The sequence below is a fragment of the Haliotis asinina genome, chromosome 1, assembly GCF_037392515.1.
Source record: "Haliotis asinina isolate JCU_RB_2024 chromosome 1, JCU_Hal_asi_v2, whole genome shotgun sequence".
NCBI lineage: Eukaryota > Metazoa > Mollusca > Gastropoda > Lepetellida > Haliotidae > Haliotis > Haliotis asinina.
This window is the reverse complement of record NC_090280.1, coordinates 30,262,905-30,285,695: the sequence shown is the minus strand read 5'-3', so window position 1 is coordinate 30,285,695 and position 22,791 is coordinate 30,262,905. Positions and strand designations below refer to the sequence as shown.

At 39.2% G+C, this 22,791-nt stretch overlaps 1 protein-coding gene across 1 annotated transcript in view; it reads left to right on the top strand.

The window, feature by feature from the left end:
- The window catches only part of LOC137290254 (uncharacterized), a 31,665-nt gene extending 19,833 nt beyond the window's left edge, over window positions 1–11,832 (top strand). The window contains exons 3-6 of the mRNA XM_067821030.1: window positions 9,168–9,314; window positions 10,914–11,015; window positions 11,157–11,328; window positions 11,822–11,832. Of these exons, the coding sequence (XP_067677131.1) occupies window positions 9,168–9,314; window positions 10,914–11,015; window positions 11,157–11,328; window positions 11,822–11,832 (432 nt within the window). The remainder of the gene's footprint in view (window positions 1–9,167; window positions 9,315–10,913; window positions 11,016–11,156; window positions 11,329–11,821) is intronic.
- The last annotated feature ends 10,959 nt before the right edge of the window (window positions 11,833–22,791 follow it).

The following is a 22,791-nucleotide window of genomic DNA, read 5'->3' as shown; positions in this document are numbered from 1 at the left end:
GTCTGGTCCAGACTCGATTTTTAACAGACCACCGCAAAATAACTGCAAAATACCTCTTGCGAAAAGTCTCTGAAAACGATGCATTCGACCTATTTGTGAGATTTGTTACGGATGTGTATTTGTATTTTTCATGTACTATCCCCAACATGAAACGAGAAACTGACAAATTGCAGGTGGCGATGATAACGAGGTGATCTAAATTACACACTCGACCTACAAGACATATCAAAATCATCAAATACAAATAACATCCGTATCGATTGCAATTAAACACGTCTTCTGTCACATTAGTGCCTCGTTGCTCCTCGCCAGTACCTGGCGCATTTCTGATCTAAACACAAACACAGACTGTAATAAAATATATTTATTTGTTACAGCCGAAGAATTGTGCGAAAAAGTGTCAATCCCCAGGTTGATTCTAGCTTTGTAGGAGCATGAATTGTTTCCTTTGCCACTCCTGTGAACGATACCCGTAGAAGAAACCTTCTTTGAGGTGTTTGATGAAGCAAGAGGCCAGATTGACATAGGCTTCTGTTTAAGATATGTCCTTACAATGTTTACTTTCGCCGTCACGCTTACCAACCAAAGTGAAATCATTTTGTTAAACTTGCAAAGTAAACTGTCTTCATCGTGCTATAAACACAGACAAGCATGTTGTTGACGAGTCGTAATCGCGACCTCTCTCTCAGTAAACAGAGTATATTTTCAGATAACGTATGCAGGTGCAATGAAAAGGATTATGACAACTTCATACGTTTCTGTGTGTATTGTGTAAAACAGTGACCTAGATCACATCCAGACTGCTACAGGTAACACTGTCTAGAGATAACACACGGGACGTCAGGCAGTCTATGTTAACATCCTTTCTCTTTTCTACCAATGATTGTTTGCATGTGTTTACGTGTGATCGATATGTTCAATACGGTAATAGGACAAAGCTAGTTTTGACAGTTACGTTTTCAGAACAGTTCCCAGACGAATTTTGGCCAAAACAGGAATGTGCAATAAAAAAGACTCCGCCGTTTCAGACGAGGTAAAACTGAAACCAGCTGCAGTATGCTCATCCCAGATCAGTTAAGTTACTGTACTGTACCAACCAATAAAACAATTGTTATGCACTGTAAATGTATTTCTGAAAAAATGTATCATATATTATCCCTAAAAAGACAACAAACACTGCTTCACATCTACAGATCATTGATCATACCCAAACTTGACAATGGCTGCTTTATCTATGGTTCTGCTCGTAACTCGAATCTCAGAGAGCTCGGTAGCATTCATAATCAAGGTATCAGAATGTTTTTGGAGGCATTCAGAACTTCCCCAATCGAGAGTATGTTGGTTGACGCAAACGAACAGTGCTTAAAGTTACGGAGAATCAAACTCGCGCTTCAGTATACTGCTAAGCTTCACTCAAGTCCATCTAACCCCGCTTTTAACTGTGTATTCAATCCTTCCTATAAGGATTTATATGCTAATAAATCCAAATCAGTCCCACCTCTTCCTATTCGTATTCAGTACCAGGGATGTTCATTTAAATTTTGAGAATATATCACCATTTAACATTTCAGAAATACCGCCATGGCATTCCATGTACAAAACTGAAGTACAAAACTGACGAAAGCTGCTACAAATACATTATTGTACCAACAAGCATTCTTAGATGGATTAAAAGATGGCAATAAGTTGTCAGCAGCTGCTGTTGCTGATGACCCTTTCCCTTAGACTGACTGATGGAAAGTTCCATTTTTACTGCTGAATCAATGGCAGTTTTATTTGCATTACAATTTATTGTAAAGCCTCGAGACAACAATTTCATGTTTTCCGATTGTCCTGTTTACAGGCAATGAAAAGCCGTAACCATAATCACCCGTTTTTAGACAACATTTTAAGTCGCCATTTAGCCATATCTATGACTGGGAAGGTTATTGTGTTTTGTTGGCTTCCAAGCCACTCTGGTATAAGAGGTAACTCTTTAGCAGATTCCGTAGCTAAACAAGCTCTACAAAGTTCAGTTACCAACACTACTCTCCCTTTTCCTGACCTCACACCTGCTATTTGACAATATATAACAGATCGGTGGCAGCAGGACTGGGATGATCAAGCCTCAAATAAGCTTCATTCCATAAAACCCATTTTTGGACGAAATCCATTTACTGGACTTGGTCGTCAAGATGAGGTTGTGCTTCGCCGATGTCGTATCGGCCATAATTACTATACACATTCCTTTCTTTCGAAAGGTAAAGATTCACCATTTTGCGTAACATGCCATAGGCCGATCAAGCACACTTATCTTGAATGTGTTGACTTTTCTTATATTAGAGAGCGTTTTATGGCGATGTTTCTACTTTATGTGCACTTCTTAACAAAGTTTCTAGCCACTTAATTTTAGCATATTTAAAAGAAATCAAACTATATGAAATTAATATAGCTTTTATTTCAGAGATCAGTTCTTACCCGTGCACTTAACTGATACTTAACTAATATTTTAGTGGTTTTCAACATCACTTTATATTATGTTCCATGTGTTGTACAACGAGAGACTTTTTCTCGCCGTTGCAATATTGCTGATGCGGGGTTAAACAACATTCATTCAATCTCCAAAAAGAAACGCGATTTGTAATATTTAGAAATCTATCAATTATCTATTGTGTTCAAACCAATCATCAAAATATGTAGCAAAAGTGTTGATAACATGATCTTACATGATTCACAAGTAAAAACAATCGATTTTACCGGAAAATATTGATGGTGATGAGATTTCTTACAAGGATTAGCATTTCGGAACAGAAATCACCTTCCAGTTGAAATTGTGCAGCAAAGAGCATTCACTATCTGGCATTAAAAATCCAGATTACGATCAGAAACTGGCATTCGGTTTAAAGGAATTTCAAGGTCAATCGTTACTTCACGTCTTGACTCTGCAACACTGAACATTGCCAATGAATGAATGCATGGTGGAGATTACTAGTCTTCCGTTTCCATGCGTCTGAATGTTAGTCTGAACAAGATACCATGGCTTGCAGCTCGTTGCAACCAAACAGGTATAACAAATGACCGACCCCATATAGGCAGACCTCGAGTTACCACTGCAGCCGAAGATCAGTACATCCGGGCATTACAATTGCGTGAGAGTGCCGCCACAAGTGAGAACACAACAGCCATGGTGCCTGGACTTCAGCGGATATTAGGTCAAACTGTACAGGACAGGTTGAAAGGGATTGGTCTGAGAGCCAGGAAGCCCGACGTCGGGATCGTGCTACGTCGTCACCACCGTATCAGTTTGGTTGTATAGTTAGTACCTACTTTTAAGCTGATGTAAAATATCATGCACAAAAGTCTATTTGTGGACGAGTTATACACGTTTGAAAATACATCATTTTCGCAACGGATTTCTCTTCTATGCGTTTCTTTTTTAACAGTATATTTTGGTGTACATTTCAGACATTCAACCAAACTTAACAAGATGTGACACGTTGATTTGCTTATATATAAAATGTATTCATTTAGTCATATATAGCAAATATGTACAGTTGATTTCGTGTTCTGTCTGCAACATTGAGTAGATCGATGCTCATGCTGTTGGTCACTGTTTGTCTGGTCCAGACTCGATTATTTATCATTCCACTGGAGATATTGCTTGTGTGAGGTGTGTGAAGGGGATATCTCCTAGGAGATATCGTTTTGACAGATTGTGTACCATGCCTTGACAGCGTCATTGCGTCATGAACACGAAGATGTCATAATTCGATTACATCGCTGCATCGCACGTCTAATGGTAGTATCGTGTTCAGAGATGTACATTCTTAGTGAAAACTAGTGAAGAGTGATTTTGGATGATGAATAGTATCTCCACCTCGAGTCAGCTGATAACAATTATATCAACACTTGTTGATTAAAGAGAAACTATCCTCGGCAAGTCAATATAATTGATATCAGTAGATAGTTGAGTAACATTGTCTAGTTACAGATCGCTGTCTTACAGCTAGGATATTGCTTTGTGCGGGGTTAAACACCAGTCAACCAATCTGTCTGTAGCAACAGATTCCTCACACTTACGTTGTCTTCTGACAGTCTGGGAACCCTATTCGTGGCTAAAATGGGATTTTTGCAATGTAACGTACATGAGAATCGCTTGAAAATACCACTCCTTTAACCGCGAAATAAATATATATAAACATATGCACTAACCATTGGTAGTTGATTTGAGAAGACTTCAAAGAGCTTCACATCACCTTGCTTAGAAATTGTTCAGTCAAGATTACTTCATTAAATACTTCAGTATATTTTCACAAATTTACATGTTAGCCATGTGCAGGAAATATGCACCAGTGTTACAGACACGATTTGTTTGCAAACAACACCGTACAGCTGTTCGGAAACCAATACATTCTCATGGCAAGAATTGTAGAATGGAGATTTCTTATGGATGTTTCGTCACTTTTGTCTGGACACTGCAGTCTCGTAAGTTCCATACTGATTTTTGTTAATGGTTCTGTATTGCTTCAACTGTCCACTCTACGTAATTCGCATAGCTGTCTGTGCCCTTGGTTGGTACCTTGTCGGTACCCGTGAAGGTCCCGAGGTAGAATAGGCCTTCAGCAACTCATGCTTGTCATAAAAGGCGACGACCCGTGAAGGTCCCGGGGTAGAATAGGCGTTCAGCAACTCATGCTTGTCATAACAGGTGACTATGATTGACACATGTCATCGGTTCCCCATTGCGCAGATCGATGCTCATGTTGTTGATCACTGGATTGTCTGGTCCAGACTCGATTATTTACCGACCGTCGCCATATAGCTGGAATATTGCTAAGTGCGACGTAAAACTAAACTCACTCACTCACTGTATCTTGTCAGTGTCCTTGGCTTTGTACCTTGTCTCTACCCTGGGTTTTGTACCTTGTCTGTGCCCTGGGTTTTGTACCTTGTCTGTGCCCTTGGTTTTGTACCTCTTGATGGCTCAACCGGGATCACAGAAATTCTGAGGAACTGTGTAATGCAGAAGACTGCAGAGTTGAGGAGTCTGCATATTCACTGTTCTTTGTGAGGTCGCTGCATGAAGAGGGGGCGAGGGCCGTTAGATGATGATGAACCAGCCTGACCACTATGGTAATAAATGTGCAGTACAAATATACAGCTCATTTGCTCGAAGGCGCTTTGTCTTTTCCTTCTATCATTGAATGTCACTCTCAAACGGCACATCGCATTATCAATCTCCAATCACTGGGGAACATACAACTCGTGCACAACTAGGCGCATAATGGCTTTCCCAGTCTGTACGAGGTACCCAGTCACAGCTGGGTGGACTGGGACACATAGTATCCACAAGTTGATGTTTGTATGTATTCATGTGGCTACCGTCCGATAAAAAAACAACGGATTCGTGGGCTCTTTTAAGTGCAAAGAACAATGTACTGCACACTAGGGGTTGTGACAAAGAGTCTGAAAACAAAGTTGACTCCACGGCTTTACACACAGGTGGGCTCGATCCCAGCTCCTCAAGTTCCCTGGATCACTAGGCTGGCGCTATCACGCCTCCTGATTACTCTAACGTGCTTTGCTGCATTCATTTATTTTGATCGTCAATGTTCATACGTTTGACTGCTTTTAGCTTGCACCCCTATGCGTACATGTATATCTAAACTCTTCAAAGAAACACGATCTTAATCTGTATTCTGTCAATAGTAAACACATTGCCTGTGGATTACACTTCTCCCAAAATTATGTCATATTAATTGATAGTTTAATCACTAAATAGTTCATTTGCTCTTTGATTCCTCTTCTATAAGTACATGTGCACTTTGCAGTTTATTGTCTATTTATAATGTGATGTATACTACTCATCAAACGTTAAGACACTTAAGGCACTCGCCATATGTTATGTAGATATACATGGTTACATCGACGATACATTGCTCCACTAACCAACCAACTGCACACTTTATGACGATGAATTTCTCCACTAACCAACCAACTGCAAACTTTATGTTGATGAATTTCTCCATGAACCAACCGACTGCAAACTATTTCGAATTTCACGAGAACCATGTATCGACTTGCTGAAAAGCGTGTGCAAATATGGTTGCAGTATGTAAAGTGATGTAATGTTTTGTTAAGAATTCGCCAATTGTCACTGAGTTTCATCTTTCATTGAACTCATGTCAAGAATCTTTTCAACTTTAGGAATGTGTTTCACAATACATCAGCAAATCTGTAAACAGCACCTTTAAACAGCTTGGACCATTTAAATCAATTTTAGAACAACTGACCGAAGTAAGTGGCCATGACAATTTGAAGTCTGTCTTCTCTTCTTCAACCGCAGAGAGACCATTTCAAACTGCGCAGTTGTAACTAACAATAGGAGTATTGTGTCAGGTGTGTCACTGGTGTCTAGTCATATTCAAGAAACATTTTCTTCTGAAACAGTAACCTCGGGGTCAGACAATATTTACAAACTGACGTTACATATCCTCCTCTTTGTTAATATTGTCTTCTGTTTGGTTCAGAACACAAACACACAAGGTGAAGGTTATGTTATAAAGACTGACATCCGTACATCCTAGCTGTATGTCTACATTCTACAGATAACGAAATTTTACCTGTCACACAAAATCCAAAACCCTTTTCTCATTCTTGATCGATATTAACTTTTCTTATCGTTGATTCAAGAAGACCACGTACACTTAACATTTTCGTGATGCTGGAACATATGGTGAAAAGCTGATAGGCTGTCATGTGATTAATTAATGAGTGAATTCACATTAAAGGTTAAGCAACAGACAAACATACAAACTTTATATTGTAGGTGTTTTGTAATCAGCATTTCTAATTTGTCCAACACAGTCTTTTCAGCAATTATGTTACTGCCTTACTCTTTTCTACTCGTGGAGAACCGGGCTAGAATTGATCTTCAATAATCCATGTTTATCATAAGAGGATCGGGTGGTCAGGCTCGCAGACTCGCAGAATGGAAAACAGCTGTAAATCAGTGATGACACCAGGTGTTCACAAGATGAATAAGCATGTATGCAAACACTGGCAATTCGATGAGTGAGTGAGTGAGCTTAGTTTTGCGCCGTCCTTAGCAATATTTCAGCAATATCAAAGCGAGGTACCACAGATATGGACTTAACATGTGAGGAATCGAACCCATGGCTTCGAACCCATTGCCATCGCCTCGTACAGCCTTCCACAGTAAACTGCTTCGTTGCATCCCGTTTCTTGGTTTGTAGTTGCACCACACAGCCGACATCACTGTGGAAAAATTACTTTTATGTTTTCCGAAGTATAACATGTCTCAAAATCTTACAGAGGCACGGTCATGTTGGCAATGTTTACATTCCCACAATGCAATCGTGGAATGTCGCTTAACTTGTCAGCTTCTTCTGAATGTGCTGATCTAAACTTTCATTGGTAGTAGAAATGAGGCGGTCATATTGCCGTGTATGGTTTAAGAGAATCACGGATGTAATTAAAATGATCTAGAGAAGATATTTAACCCGAACATGCGCCATCACCAAACTGTTCATCATTTGTTTTTCTAGTAATCTTTGTCTTAACGTAGGGGGCTGACACATGAAAAGAACAGCGCGTCAGTTAGCCCTGTACGAGGATTCTTAACTTAAGTCACAGACACCGTCGTTTGTTTTATGCCTTAGATTAATCGAAATTAGGCTTACAAGTTATTGAATACTGCATCTTAGAAGCGCAAGCGCCCTCTTGCTTTAACTATAATAGTTCAGGGCGAAAGTGTGCTTTATTACACTGTACATGGTGGTAGAACGAACTGCATTTCTTAAGTCACATCTATCCTCCAGGAATGGAAAATCAAAACACAAGAACACAATAGTCTAGTTCAGTCTGCACATGACCAAGAGTTAACCAGTTTTGTAGTGCTGATAACTTTGGTCGTATGACGTTTACAGTCATTCTCAAGGTACTGGCATACTATACAGTCCCGATAACTAAATAACCTAAATAACCGAGAACAATGTTAATGGCAGGTGTAATGTCCGCAATAGTATCCTTGACCCTCATCCTCATTGATTGTATCAGACATTGAATGTGACATTTCGTTCCAGTTACGCTGACGATGACTGAAGGCATAGCTAAGTTCAAACTTCTTTAGTTGGTTGTACAAGACATGACTAACAACTATACAAGACAGAAATACGCTGGGTAGCGGGCACAAACATAAATTCCTGCTCAACCTCAGGGCATTTTTGTACGCGTGGCATTATCCTGCTCGCAGTAGTCCTTACAGTCCCCAACAGTGGACAACAAGACCACGAACACTCAACAATGAACAGACAGAGAAACAATAGCAGTTACTTGTAAATTTGATGTGATGACAGACGCGACCAAGAGGGGAGGCTATTAATGTAATATACAGTAATTAATGACAGTGACAGAGCTGTACAGGGTGGCTGAAAACACACAAATCTTCTACTGTAATGATAAGGATCAAGAATGCAGATTAAATGATTACAACTAAATCTCACATGGTTTGGCTACATGGGCTTTTGAAATATCTGGACGATGACTGTGACGAATTAGATGATAAAAGCAACAGGAAGACACATGAATATGTCTACAAGTTACGATTACAGTACGTCAGATGGTTTGGTGTGCAAATGGCAGAGTGCAAGGAGAGTATTGTAAGGTTTCACAGTTCTGGTCCGGAAAAGAAAAACACTACCACCAAATTCATTCGTGGACGAACTTGTTGCTATGGAAACGCAGAAAAAAATATTTTATTCAGAAATCCAAACCTGACAAAAGGCACCAGTACACTACCAGACCTATCTATGTGCCAGGGTTGGTGAAGAAATAGAAAACGGTCTTAAAGTTCTGCTCCGGAAAAGGAGCACAACCACCAATATCAGTCAAAGTGAAACTTGTTGTCATGGAAACCACAAACATGGAATTCACAATCTGGTGTACATACCTCCCGCCCCTCCCTCAAAGGCACATCCATCCAATGTCATGGTGCACATTACAGTTATCTGAGATCCCCAATCTCATTTCTTGTATAGCAAGTTTTATGACAACGATACATGTAATGAATTATATTTCATTCCTTGCAGCTGATAATCAGTGTATCTTGTGTATTTGTATTGCATCTTATGTGTCTCTGGAATATTGTACAACTCTTATATTTGTAGTGGAGAAATATCAACGCCACCTACGGGGATGGGACAATGCTGCTGAATGTAGCCATAGGAGATGGCATCATTGAACTTCACTCCCACAAACCAGACAATGCGAAAGCCTCTTTCAGAGAAACAAGCAACATCCACGTGTTTTCCGGGGTATTTCTAATTTTATTTTTAATTACAAAATTAAGTTTCAATCTTTAACTGAAACTTGTAACTTCAATTTTCCTTGCAATGAGCAACATTCCATATATACGTTATTGCAACAACATTAAACCCTTGGAGTTCAGATAGGTACTTGGTAACATATGAATTAACGTTAAAGGTCACATGCAACGTAAAACACAACTTTGCAGATTCTGGTACCTTTCGGTATGCACTTTCCGAAACAAATCATAAAAAATGCCAATTCAACCTATAAAGTTGAAAAAAACGCGATGAAAAAAAAGCCCGCGAAATCGGAGTTCAAACGTTTCACTAAATTCCCCCCAGCCCTGGGGGGAAAACTGGTTTCAACAGCTGTGATGCGCTGCGTCTATAACGCATGCGCAGTGAATAGGTCCGCGGAGCTTGAAACAGTATGCATGCCCAGCGTCTGAGGTCGTGAGCAGTAGTCTAATCTTGGTTGTGTACACAAACAAGTAAATAATCTACTCGTTGCGTAAAAAAAATTTTGTTGATTGTGGTAAGCAGTGTCTGTCACAGAGAAAGCTCAGTGTCTGGTTTATTCACACCTATATGTCTGTCTGCCTGTCTGCTAAAGACAACATGCAATACACAGCTTCAATCATTGACCAAGTGCAATTCGAACTTAACACCTATCAGACTATATGACATAAAGGAAATAAGTTGATTTATGACTCGTGCACCCGAGTCCCGTGTCTGCCACATTATGTAATTAGGCACGTGTGATACACATGACATGTTTTATGTCTGTGGGTTGCAAACAAACTACATTCATTTTTTCGGATGACTGGATCTGACCGAAACTGGTGCAAACTCTTGTCAGTTTCAAGTCCTGCTTTGTACTTGGACGAATGACAGATTCCAGTCAAGCAGAAGTTTACCATCTCTACTGACATGATTTTTTATTGGATCGAGCGCAAATTCAGAGAACATGTACTTTCCAAACCCAACATCTCTATATACATTCTTCATGGATAACGACTTCTTTTAGTGTATATGATTTTGTTTGACAACAGTATGTGAATCCATACTGAAACGACCCATCAAGTACACAAAAAGAAGTTGTTATCCATAAAGAATCTTACTTTCTTGTGACTGGCTATACTTCTAAAATGCCCATCAAACAGATCATCTTTCTGTACACACAATGAACCCTCAGCATATCAGCAAATGAAACAGTCAATCGGAAGCCGTCGTTACACTTGAATGCATATCCACCCGTTATGACTGGGTTCGGTGTCCCGAGAGCTTCGTTTCGGGGGAAGTAAGCCCAAGTACAAAATATTGCACTTTTGAATCGCGATTGTACGCTTATAATTTAGTTTCTTTGTTTTTTTTAAAAGCAGCAATGTATATTATATGTCATAAATAAGTGATAAATGTGTTTTAATTATGTTTGATTTTTTGGTTGCATGTGACCTTTAACTGAGACTGCTTTGTGATGTTTACATCATTTGAGCTGGGTTTTGCATATAGTCACTGCCTTGCCTGTTTATTTTCTGGTATTTGCGTGCCACCTCAATATATCGGTAAAATTTCATATCAGCATAATCTGTTATCTCATTTCAGCAACTTGTTGCCATGAGAAATTCCGTGGACAAAGAATGCTATGTCAGACATATCATAGAATCCTTTGAAGATCTGAAAGAGAAATTAGCCGGTATTGAACAGGTATATTCATTTTCAAAAATACTACCAGATATATGTAGATACTGTCGTAGGTCCATTCATCAGATCAAAACATTTTTACAATTTCTTCATGGCTGTTTTGTTCCTACTTAAAAGTGATATATTCGTTTATTACTTCTAAAGCACGACGCATCCAAAGGCAAGCTCTCCGAAGACTGGATCGACGTAGCGGATGTTTGCCCCATCGAGTCATGGGCTGTGGAGGAGCTCTTGGGAGATGAGATCGACTGCTTCTGCCGTTTCCACAAGGTCTACTTCGTGGGCCTTGTGCACACCGGAACTGTGGACCTCACAAGTATGTATTGCCTAGAGATGGGTTTAGCAAAAATTACAAGTTTAATTTTACATACTGCTTATGTGCTTCTCCCACACCATAATGACATCTCACGTTTATGACTGCTCCTATAGTTCGATCGCGGAAGCAAGTTTAGAATTCTATATCTATTCTATACCAGTGTTCAATATTGAATGGTGACTAGTGCTTAAGGCCCGGGCTCCATTCCCAACATGGGCACAGTGTGTGAAACCCTTTGCCAGTGTCTCCGCCGTGGTGTTGCTGGGGTACAGCTAAAAACGGCGTAAAACTCACTCACTCACTCACTGACTCTACCGACGGTGTCTAAATACTGACTGCTGAAGAACCATGAAGCAGATTCCCATCTTTGTGAATCGAATGGGTACTTTTCAGTCAATGCGAAATGTTGGATGACTCCGCGTTAAGACTAAGTTTATCAACTTACTCTCATGCCGTCATTATACATAATGACTTCATTTCATATTATTTTCAGCTTCATCCTGACGACGCAAACGTGCAGCATCTGCCCGTGTTGATGTTGCTAGCGCTTGTTCCTGTCCTTAGCCAGCATCAGCATAGGACGTTCTCAAACTTTAAAAGTACGATGTCATAAGGCAAACATTAGAATACTAATAATGCAATGATGAAATAAACAAATATTAAGAAAAGCAGATCGAGTGTGAATTTGTGTGTTTTAGAAACATGAAAACGTTAAGATTAACCATGTCTTTAGAAAGATGAGCGTCACGGGTTGGTCAGCCTCGTCACATATACTTTCATTTAGGTACTACTGAGTTTGAATGGTATAGTGGTTAGGAGGACTCCCAGCAGTAAAGATGTCTAAAGTCAAATCTTTTGTAAACAGACAGCTATTTCTTCGTAATGACGCCACGCTTGTTAATTTAAGACGTTTGAGAAAGTAGAGCTTTCAGCTAACTGGACCGGTACAAAGACGCGTTAACGGACGTAGCAATGTTTCATCATGGATTCCTCATTTACTATGCTCTGATATGTAACATGAGAAAAGAGATGAAAATCATTTTTGAGAATTGTGGTTTGGTCTGGTTGTTGTTTAACGCTACACTGAGCAGTCTTAAAGCTAAATGGGGCTAGTTGTAGAAGGTCGAATCTGGACCAGACAATCCAGTGATGACCATTACGAGCCACGATCTACACAGTTGGGGTACGATGACATGCCAACCATGTCAGTGACCCTGACCCCGATAATCGCCCAAGCATGGGTTACCTAAGATCAATACTAAACCAGAATTAATAATTGTGGGGATACTTAAGCCTTTGTTTGTATATGCCCTCCCATATCATTGTGTTCCGTTGAACTCGCTTCTTGCACTTCCGTTGTAACGAGTTGAATGACTCGTATTCACCATTTTATGACAGGTTAAGATATTGGAAACAAAACTGATCGTTGGACAGACGCTTAAGCTAAACAGGAACGGAAGGGCACAGGTGTAGTCTGGCAGAAAATGTTTCAGGACGGTGTTTGATAACGTTACTTTAAAACTATAAGTGCTATCCGTTTCCAGTTTGGTTGAGGCTTTATAATTCTTCTACCATTGAGGATTTTAATTGTCATAATTTATCACTCGATAATAAGAAAGTTGTCTATAAGAGCTGTCATAATTTCAAGTCACTACAACACCTCACATGTCAAGGGTGTTTAGCTACTTACCGGAACAGCGACCCGGTCACGCAAATAGGCAGGTCACATCTCCACCTACTCTTCACTATCGTATTTGCTGTTCCATTTGATATTTCGGAATTGTGTAGAATGCAAGCTTTGATTCTCTATTCTCAACATAACGTCCAGCAACTGCAAGATTCCAGCATTAGTCCAAGTGATCTGGTATCCTTATCTTCCTCACAAATGTTTCTTCAACAGCTTCGGCTTGTCATTCTGTGAACTTCTCCACTGTACTGTACCCAGTGTGTGGTGCATTTCTGCCGTGATTCACCATTGATGTCCCAAGTTCTATGTACAAGTCAATAAGAGGGAGATATAAAGTTGTGTGTGGCAGGTTATGCTTAATAACGAAAAACAGTACTTTCTGCGGCATCCAACTTCTGTCCAAATCTGAGATTCATTTCTGTCCTTGGTGTTCCACTTGGAGCATAATGAACACAACATCATTCCGTTTTGTCATCTTCTCAGTACTTTAACCAGGGACGGTTTTGCTGCCACTTTGTGTCAAATGCAGGTTTGTGACCACCATCTTTCTTCTTTGTTGTCAAAGGACACTACCTCTGACTCGTCTAATCCCCGTCTGAAAAGTTACAACGTAAACATATCATTGTCGAACATATATTCTTAGATAGTAATATTTGAAATCGTGATTAATATTACTAAAATATCACACTTACAATGATGTGAGTAAGAACTCACCATGAAGGTACTTGAGGAATTAATTGTGTTTATCTTGAGTGAAGGTGACCTTTAGTAAAACAAGTGTTTTCGCTTTCTCTCCCTATGGAAATGAAGACAATTCCATGGCTAAATGCAGCAATGAATATGTCTTCTTCATCCCTCCCGACGGCACCAAACATAGAAAAATTACATTCACCATCAAGACGATATCCAGACTAAATGCAGTAATAAACACGTTTTATTTATTTCTTCCAGACAGCATCAAAATACCTATACCTTCAAGCATGGAAACATGAAGTAAGGCATCACACTACTTGGAATTATAAAGACAATGCTAAACAATATGTTAACCGCTGTAATAAACACGTTTTATTTCTTCCTTCCAGACAGTACCAATTTTGGAACCCGAAGTTCGTCATTACACCAGGTAGAATTAAAGACACATGTCCTGGCTATTTCGTAGACATTGACAATATGTACCCCTCACCTGGGAACAATACTTTCAATGCCTATGCCGACCCACTGACTTCGTAGTCGTTGATGCATGTATACAATTTCTCAATTTCAATTGAGTCAAGTTACTACCCGATTTCACCTGTTTTGTTGTTGTTTGTTTGTGTGTTTGTTTGGTTTTTTTCTGTTTTGTTTTAGTAGTATTATTAGGTTTTGGTACCAGGTGTTGTAACCTCGGTTTATTGATACCCTAATTTAATGTTATATTAGATTGGAGTTTGCGTTTTAGACGATGGTAGCTAGTGCTTTTACTTTTGCAGTCGCCATTATTGGCTTATTATACCTCAATTTCTGTTACCTGATTCATGTTACAAGTATTATTAGATAATGTAGAGACAGGAGTACAAGACATATTATTATCAACTAAAATATAGATGGCAGTGATGTGAGTATATACAGTAGAGGGGGTTGATGTATAGTGTGTTGACATGAGGCTTGGTTGTGATAAGAGACGACGAAGCCAGTAGGCAAAGGTGTGTGTGTGTGTGTGTGTGTGTTCTTGATTAGGTTTGATTCGTTGATAGTAAGCCGTAGGGATTTAATATCCTTGATCTCTCTTCATTGTTGAGTCGTTTGATGTTGATTGCCTCTAAGAGTTTCCTTGTCTTATAATCTGACCGGTTGGTTTCTAGGATGCATTGCCTCACAATCTGACGTGATTCGAATACACATTATACATTCGCATTAACATGGGCATTTTAGAGAGCATTTTAAACATATTAATTAAATTTTGGATCACGAAATTACAGTAGCCGTAACACTGACGAGGTATGCGCACCAGATCCCCAACTTTACGCGCTTATGGCGGTTACATGACGCACTGACTATCAGACGTGACTCAAATGCACATTATACCTTGCACATTTTCAAGGGCTTTCCGATCTTAGATCTTTCAATTTGGATGACGAATATTAAAATAATAGTTGACGGAACATGTGCGTCATATCTCAGATTTTCCCACCACAGGCACAGGTGCCGTTACATAATGACGCATTGCCTGACTATCAGATGTAACTTGAATGCACATTGTACGTCGGCAGAACCGCATTTTCAAGGGCTTCTCGGTGCATTGTAGACATGAAACTCCGGATGATGCCGTAACAATGACATGCGCACCAGCCCTACGACTTTACCCGGTATAAGGCCAAGTGCGGTTGCCTTATCATGCACATAGCCTCACTATCCGACGCGACTCGAATGCACATTCTACAATGGCCATGTGAAATGCGTGAATTTGATTGGTCAATCAATAATAATAGACACTATCAATTTCGCTACGCGTTAGGTTCCAAATGGAATTTAGAGACTATCAATTCTGCATAACATTCATCTAATTTTCCAACACAGTATGTTTATCTCCATTCTACCATTACCGATTTAAAATCGAACTCCTTCCTTCCGCGGAAGGCACTGCGTAATCCGGCATGGCGGCAGTGGCGAATTGAACTCGTCTGTGTAAGGTATTACAGGTGCCTTTCGTATTTATTAACATAAATAAATCGTAAACGTATTGTCTACAGAAAACAAACAACTGTCTATACATTGCAATAATTTAATGCTTAACAGCTTGGTTCACATAAACAAATCTAAATACAACGGAAACCAGTCTATTTGGGTAACCCTCTCCCAACACGATAATGGACTGGTCTGACCTAATTAGATTCCTGGAAAAAAATTGTTTACCGTGACGTTACAGTTTGAAATTTGGAACGAGACGGACGAGGCAGTCTTTACACTCTGCGCGAGATTGAAATTTGAATTTGAGGTGACAGTGGAGGAAGCTAAGGTACCGACTGTCGAATGGGAACCTTGCAGAATTGAAGATTAGTATCTTTTCTGATTGACCGACGAGTCAGTGTTGTAACTCACCAAAGACTGTTGATTTTTGTGACCAGAGAGCTTGATGATGTCACGTGCCTCTACCCCGGCATGCGACGAGAGAGTGATAGTGATGGCCCTAGCACAATGATTGGTGTAAATGCGACTAACCTGGCATTCTTTTGAAATGGTTTTCATCATTTCTGACAGAGTATTGTGGCCAAACGGTTTCAATATGTACCAGCATGGATCGCCATCAGTGACATTCTTCCGAAGAAGTTGGTAGAAAGCGGGATTCTGCTTGTTGAATTTTGAAATGTACTTTTTGAAGGAAGCAACTGGGCATGATGCAGAGTAAGTGGCGTAAAATCGGGGTTTCGCCTGGCCCTTACCTTTCGGAGTGTGTCATTGTTATATACTCCATACCTACATCGTCGGATTCAACAGCAAATGAATCAATCGTCAAATCATTTTCATTTCCAATGCGACCAAAGCCCAAAGTCAAATCAAACCACACCTTTTTCTGCAACTGAACTGGTGTGTCAACAGATAGAGAACATCTATTTTTTTGCGAGATCTGCCTGTGAGATGGACTCGTGGTGTTGTGCATTGTCGAGACTAAGTTTTTTAATTTTTCTTAGCATTCCTATGAAAACATCGTTAGCACTATGGAACTCAATGTCCTGCAAAATATTGATGTTTCTTTCTAACGGTGGAGATTTCAGATGCATGTGAATCGCTGATCGGATTCCGACGAAAGAAGACTTTGAGTAGAATTTGCCATCTTTAGTGCAAAGTTCCACATAAAAGAGTCAGGGGTGTGACGCCAGTTTTCCTTGGGAAGTGCATCGAACTTGATGAATACCTCATAATGTGTCAGCCATTCTAAATGGAAACAAACATACTCTTTACCAAGTAGGCACTTATTTTACATTTTGATGTCATCTTTTCTATAAATAGGAATATTTACAAGGCTTTTTGCAATGTTAAATATTCCAATGTTTGTTTATGGTTGTGCATATATAGTTCAGCTAGCTAAACGTCGTGTTCCTGCCAAGGCATACACCGACGGTTAGCGTCCCAACCCTATTTTATGAGGTGCACTTTCCCGGCGATTTTTATCGGGAAGGTTTTTGACTCTAGAAAACATTGAAAAATCGAAAGATCTAGCCTTTAGGTACAAAATCCGATTGATGTCCTACCTTGGAAAAAATTATTTAAAATTCAACAAAAGTATATTCATCACTTCCCTGTATTTTCCACAGTCGGGTGCCGCCATTTTGCCTCGTGCATGACAGGGTCGTGTGTACCAGTTGGGTTTGTTAAAACTGGGATCAGCAGGCAAACGAAGCAAAGCAGTTGTTGAAAACTAACAGTAAATGCACGAACTGGCTTGGTATTGGAGAGTCGATTTTGTACATGCTTCAATTAGGCTAAGTTGAAATATTAATATACCTTTTGAAGATTAATTATTAAATAATAACAAAATACCAATGTTTGCTTTTTATGTGTTTCCTTTTTGACTGTAAACATATTGTTTATGTTAAAACAACATCCTACTGTCTCACAAACGTTTTCTTCCAATTTTACCCATTGACTTAATTTTGTTGTAACTGTTATGATGAAGTGCTTTTGGTAAGTATACTTTCTCTTCTTACTTGTAACGTTTTCAGAATATCCAAGACGCTGCTACATTCCACGTCGGCTTACACAGTGCACACACTCATTCAAAAAACAATTCAGTCCACATGTAATAAAAATAAATTTCAAAACTTCTTCAGAAAGAATAATTCCACAGACATAGCATCCACATGATTCAATAACACAGCCTATTCATGGTGTGTGATAAGTGAGTGGAAAGCTTTAATCTGACCTCTCCAGATTGCCAAATATATTTCTTCAGCACGTTTATCTCCTAATTCTACCCTGGCGTAGCGTGAGGTTTCAAATGATTAATTTAGAGACTATAGCGTGAGGTTTCAAATCATTAATTTAGAGACTATCAATTCTGCATAACATTCTTCTAATTTCCCAACATAGTTCGCGTGAAGTTTCAAATGATTAATTTAGAGACTATCAGTTCTGCATAACATTCATCTAATTTCCCAAAAGTACGTTTATCTCATAAATATACCTCGGCAGAGGGCTTTCCACCACACTAAAAGTTTTCTACAGGTATTGCTGTTACGGCTTTTTTTATTCTATAGTAACTTTAGTTCTGTCAAGTACATTCATTCCTGTATAGTTCGACTATCTATCGTTGCGCATCAACATATTACATACTTCCAGAATATCTCATGAATGATTTTGCAAATCCACTACAGTTGTAAATACTAACGCCACCAGTACAGCCGGTGTACAAATTCATCTAAATTCTGTCAATCTATATCAACTCAGTATGTGTAAAAGTTGCATTTCGAACATTAATGCCTACATAGCTCCACCACTAAATGTACAACATGTGCGTTTTATACATTGTCCAAAACACGCTTTGAATGGCTTTTAAACGGAGTATAGAAATGCATAAGTAATTTTCTGAGGTGATGTGTAAGAGTAGTAGCCGTTATATCGTGTCCGCATGATGGTGGCTTGATGATTGCTGTGATATAGAAGAACTGAAGTTTAGTAAAATTACACAAACCATTTTATCGGAGATTCAACCTGGACGGGTTACCAGGGGCACCACTATATCCAGGTTGCCATATTTGGAGAGTTTCCAGCAATGTATCACATACAAATGGTATTTTCTACATTTTTAAAAAGTTGCTGAAAACCTCCAGTGGCCATGGACGTCAACGTACACATCGCAATGGATGTCAATCATATTTTTCTTGCTTGTCTGATTCTTTATGTATATACGTTATTAAATCGTATCTCGTCCTGGCAAATTTGGGCGAAAAAGGTTAAATAACTAGAATTTGTACTTTACTGAGAAAGTGAAATCCCAAATATGACATGTTTCAGTGTGGTACTCAGTCTAAAAGTGTAACAACAACACTGAGTGTACTTAAAGTATTGTTGAGGATATTTCCAAATTGTACATTGTACACATTCTGCTTGGGAACCGTGCATGAAACAAATGTTTTGTAAGCTTCCATGGTCCCCAAAGATCTATTTTCCGTTGCTGGCGACCACTTCCCACTTTAATCTCGCATCGTAAAGTATTACTTTTTCAAATTTTCCTCGAGATAGCTCTGGGCGAGTGAGTAAGTTGTAACGTATCGTCATATCTGCAATCTGTCACAATCTGACAGTCAGGAGCGCCAACTGCTATTTCGTTATCAGTTACAGGAATGAACCCATCCCTTATATCGAAAAACCTCGCACACAAGACCAGTTTCTATGTGGTATCAGTCACACAAGGGTCACATCGCCCTTACAAATAACTCGGTTCTAGTGTATTGTGCAATAAAAATGAAACTATTAATGTCATTTATGTCTGACTAAATATGGGTGTGATCCTGTGAACACAATTAGTCTTTCTTCTAATATGTTTCGGTACGAGACAGACTGTATTCTCTTACGGAATGACATTGGACGTTTGTCTGTATGACAGACTGATGGATGATATTGTGCAGTGCAGTGAACATAACAGTGAGTCCAATGAAGTCGTCTTACATAAATACCCTTCGGTATTTTCAGACAAGCGTCTATAGTTACATCACGAAATGGTACGTCAACAGACAACCATTTGCCCTTTGTCTTAACTTGGATCCATTAAAATGTGTCAGAAGGCACAGTGTCGGAAGGCATAGCGAGAATATGTCACACAGTGCTATTAAGAAATACTACATTTTCATACAGTCATTGCTTTCAGCCAATGCCCTAATGGTTAAAGTGCATCTGGTACGCGATAAGGTAGCTTTTGGGAACGTTTAGGTATGTTCCAGTTCAGATTACAATTTAAAAATGAAATGAAATTCAAGGTCTTTATAGAATGTCTGCATTTGTTTTCACTGAACGCTACTACAAATCCATATGCAACCCAGTCTTGTCTAACGCCGTATACATTGAACAATATCACACAACCAGTCATAGTAGTTGCTATATTAGTGAGAGCACTTATCACTGATGAAGATCAGGACAACAACTGATCTTCAGCAGCCTATGCTTGTAAGAGGCGACTAACGGGATGGGTGATCAGGCTCACGCATGTCATCGTATCCAAACTGCGCAGATCGATGTTCATGCTGTTGCTAGCTAGATTATACACCGCATATAGCTCGAATAGTGATGGGTGCGACGTAAAACTAATCTTACCTCCATAACGAGCACAGTAGAATTTCCAATCGGGTCTGACCCCAACACAATAAGGATTCCTGTAGTTTTGAAAACCTCAAATGTATTATTTATAATCTTGTTCTGTCACAAAAGCTCTATGCAAAAAAGAAAAACACCATTTTGGGATGTTTTCATTCATTGGGTCATGGGACATTAGTCGCTTTAACAGTTATATTGTTAACTCTTCAAACTGTTAACTCTAACTCTGATAATATTAACGACCCGTGAAGGTCCCGGGGTAGAATAAGCCTTCAGCAACCCATGCTTGCCATAAAAGGCGACTATGCTTGTAGGAGGCGACTAACGGGATCGGGTGGTCAGGGTCGCTGACATGGTTGACCCATGTCATCGGTTCCCAATTGCGCAGATCGATGTTCATGTTGTTGATCACTGGCGTGTCTGGTCCAGACTCGATTATTTACAGATCCACTGTTGCTTCTCATTTAGTTATTGTTTTTTTAAAAGAAATTGATTTTTGGGTTGAATTTTGAGTAATATGTTCTGTAAATAGATGTATTGTAAATATTGGTAGCTTAGATTAGTAACTTGAATTGTTAGTGGCTGTACCCTCAAAGGGGGTTGAAGTACTGTACAATTATTGTCCTCCTGAGAGGGTACGTAAGTCCCCAAACATTTGATATAAATTTAAGCCTACCAGGTTTTTAATCGTAGTATTCATGTTATTTTAATTTTGGCTAACTTTTCGTACAATCGACAGCAGCTGAAGTGATGGTATAAATCCAAATGGGGTCCACGAGGATTGCAAAGGTACTGTAAGTCCCCATGGTCCCTAGTGTCGTGATCTACCTTCTGTTGTTGGCGATCTATATTCTGTTTTCATATTGTATTGTCCGAATAGTGATATTAGTTTTAACTTTCCATGCTAGTTATAATTCAGATTGTGATATTCTAGTTGTTTTGCTGTCCTTTGTCGACAGGTTTTCATGGTGCTCATATATTCTATTTCAGTGTTTGTTCCCGTCACGATATGGCTGAAATATAGCCGATGTGACGTTAAATATTAACTCACTCACTCACTATTTACAGACCGCCACCATATAGCTGGAATATTGCTGAGTGTATCGTCAAACTAAGCTCACTCACTGATAATATCAACAGCTGTTAACTGTCACAAATATTAGCAAACACCATCTGCTGTTTACATTTGAAAATAGATTGTGAAATGCTGCATTTGGCATCACCTCTTTCAGGCGAGTAGATAAGCCATTTAGACAAGTATCGTTGGCACCCCTTTCATGGTTCTCCCTTTGCGTTACGTTGTTTGCTCAGACTTTGAGGGACTTTGGTCAAGTATTAGGTATATCTATGTTTTCATATCGTTCAATAGAAGTCACTCAGCGAAATACTATACTTAATAATATCCTTTCAACTAGTGCAGCTAGAAAAAAGTGTCACTGCTGTGTCATGTTTAAATCTATATACAGAGCTGCAATATGAATAATACCTTTACAATATAGGTTTCATGTTCTTGTCAGCAGTGATGCTTTGTGTGTCAGCTCTTCGGGTACACAAATGTCAAACATTGAATGACTTTGGTTACGACATTGAAAGCTTTCAAGCTCATTTAACGTGAAACATCTGCAGGTGAATATGGTATAATCGCAGTTAAACATACTACAAGTAAAAAGTATGGGACACCATAAAATGTGATAGTCACACATATAAACTTAAACACAACGAAGCCATTTATACCTTAAGGAAGATGCAACTTCTTGTGTGCTTAATTTGCACTGATATCGACATGCTAGAACATGCAGTGAAGCAATTGATTCCATATTCGTTTAGTTTTAGTGAAATAAAACATTGTCAAAAACATCGAAAAAGAAAGGTACTGAAACACTCCAGTGTCATAGATTAAATCATTTCAATACGTTTCTTTATAACTTTATTTATTCACAACAACAATCTATTTGCTTCAATACAAGCCCTAAGTGCACCGAAATTCTATCCCTTTTGTATATGTATTGTATTCAGCAAACAGTCGGTGCAACCATTCTTATCATAACCAATGTGGAATACAGACAGCTGTCTGTCCTGTTCTCTTCCAGAGGCCTGGAAAATGTCCCCTAGTCTGACAGGGACACACCTGAAGACGGTGAGCAACACTTCGTAAGGATTCACCATGTTGTAACCATACAATGACTCTGCTTTTGTCGTGAACTCTTAGCGGTATGAGCAGTGTGACAGAATTCCAGTGACTGAGTGTGTGACCATCAAGTGCAAGTCAAGTGACTCTTATCTCATCGCATGTGATTGGATGTTTGAATGGTTTATACATGTAACTTGTGAAACTGACTAGATGTAAATACAGGTACGTAACACGATTCTTTACAGGCGGCGGCCAGATATTGAAGAACGATACAATAATTGAACCCCCTCGTACGTCTCATCACTTTGAACTCAAAATATTTGTAAATTAATTTCCTATTCAGTCCACAAACTCCACA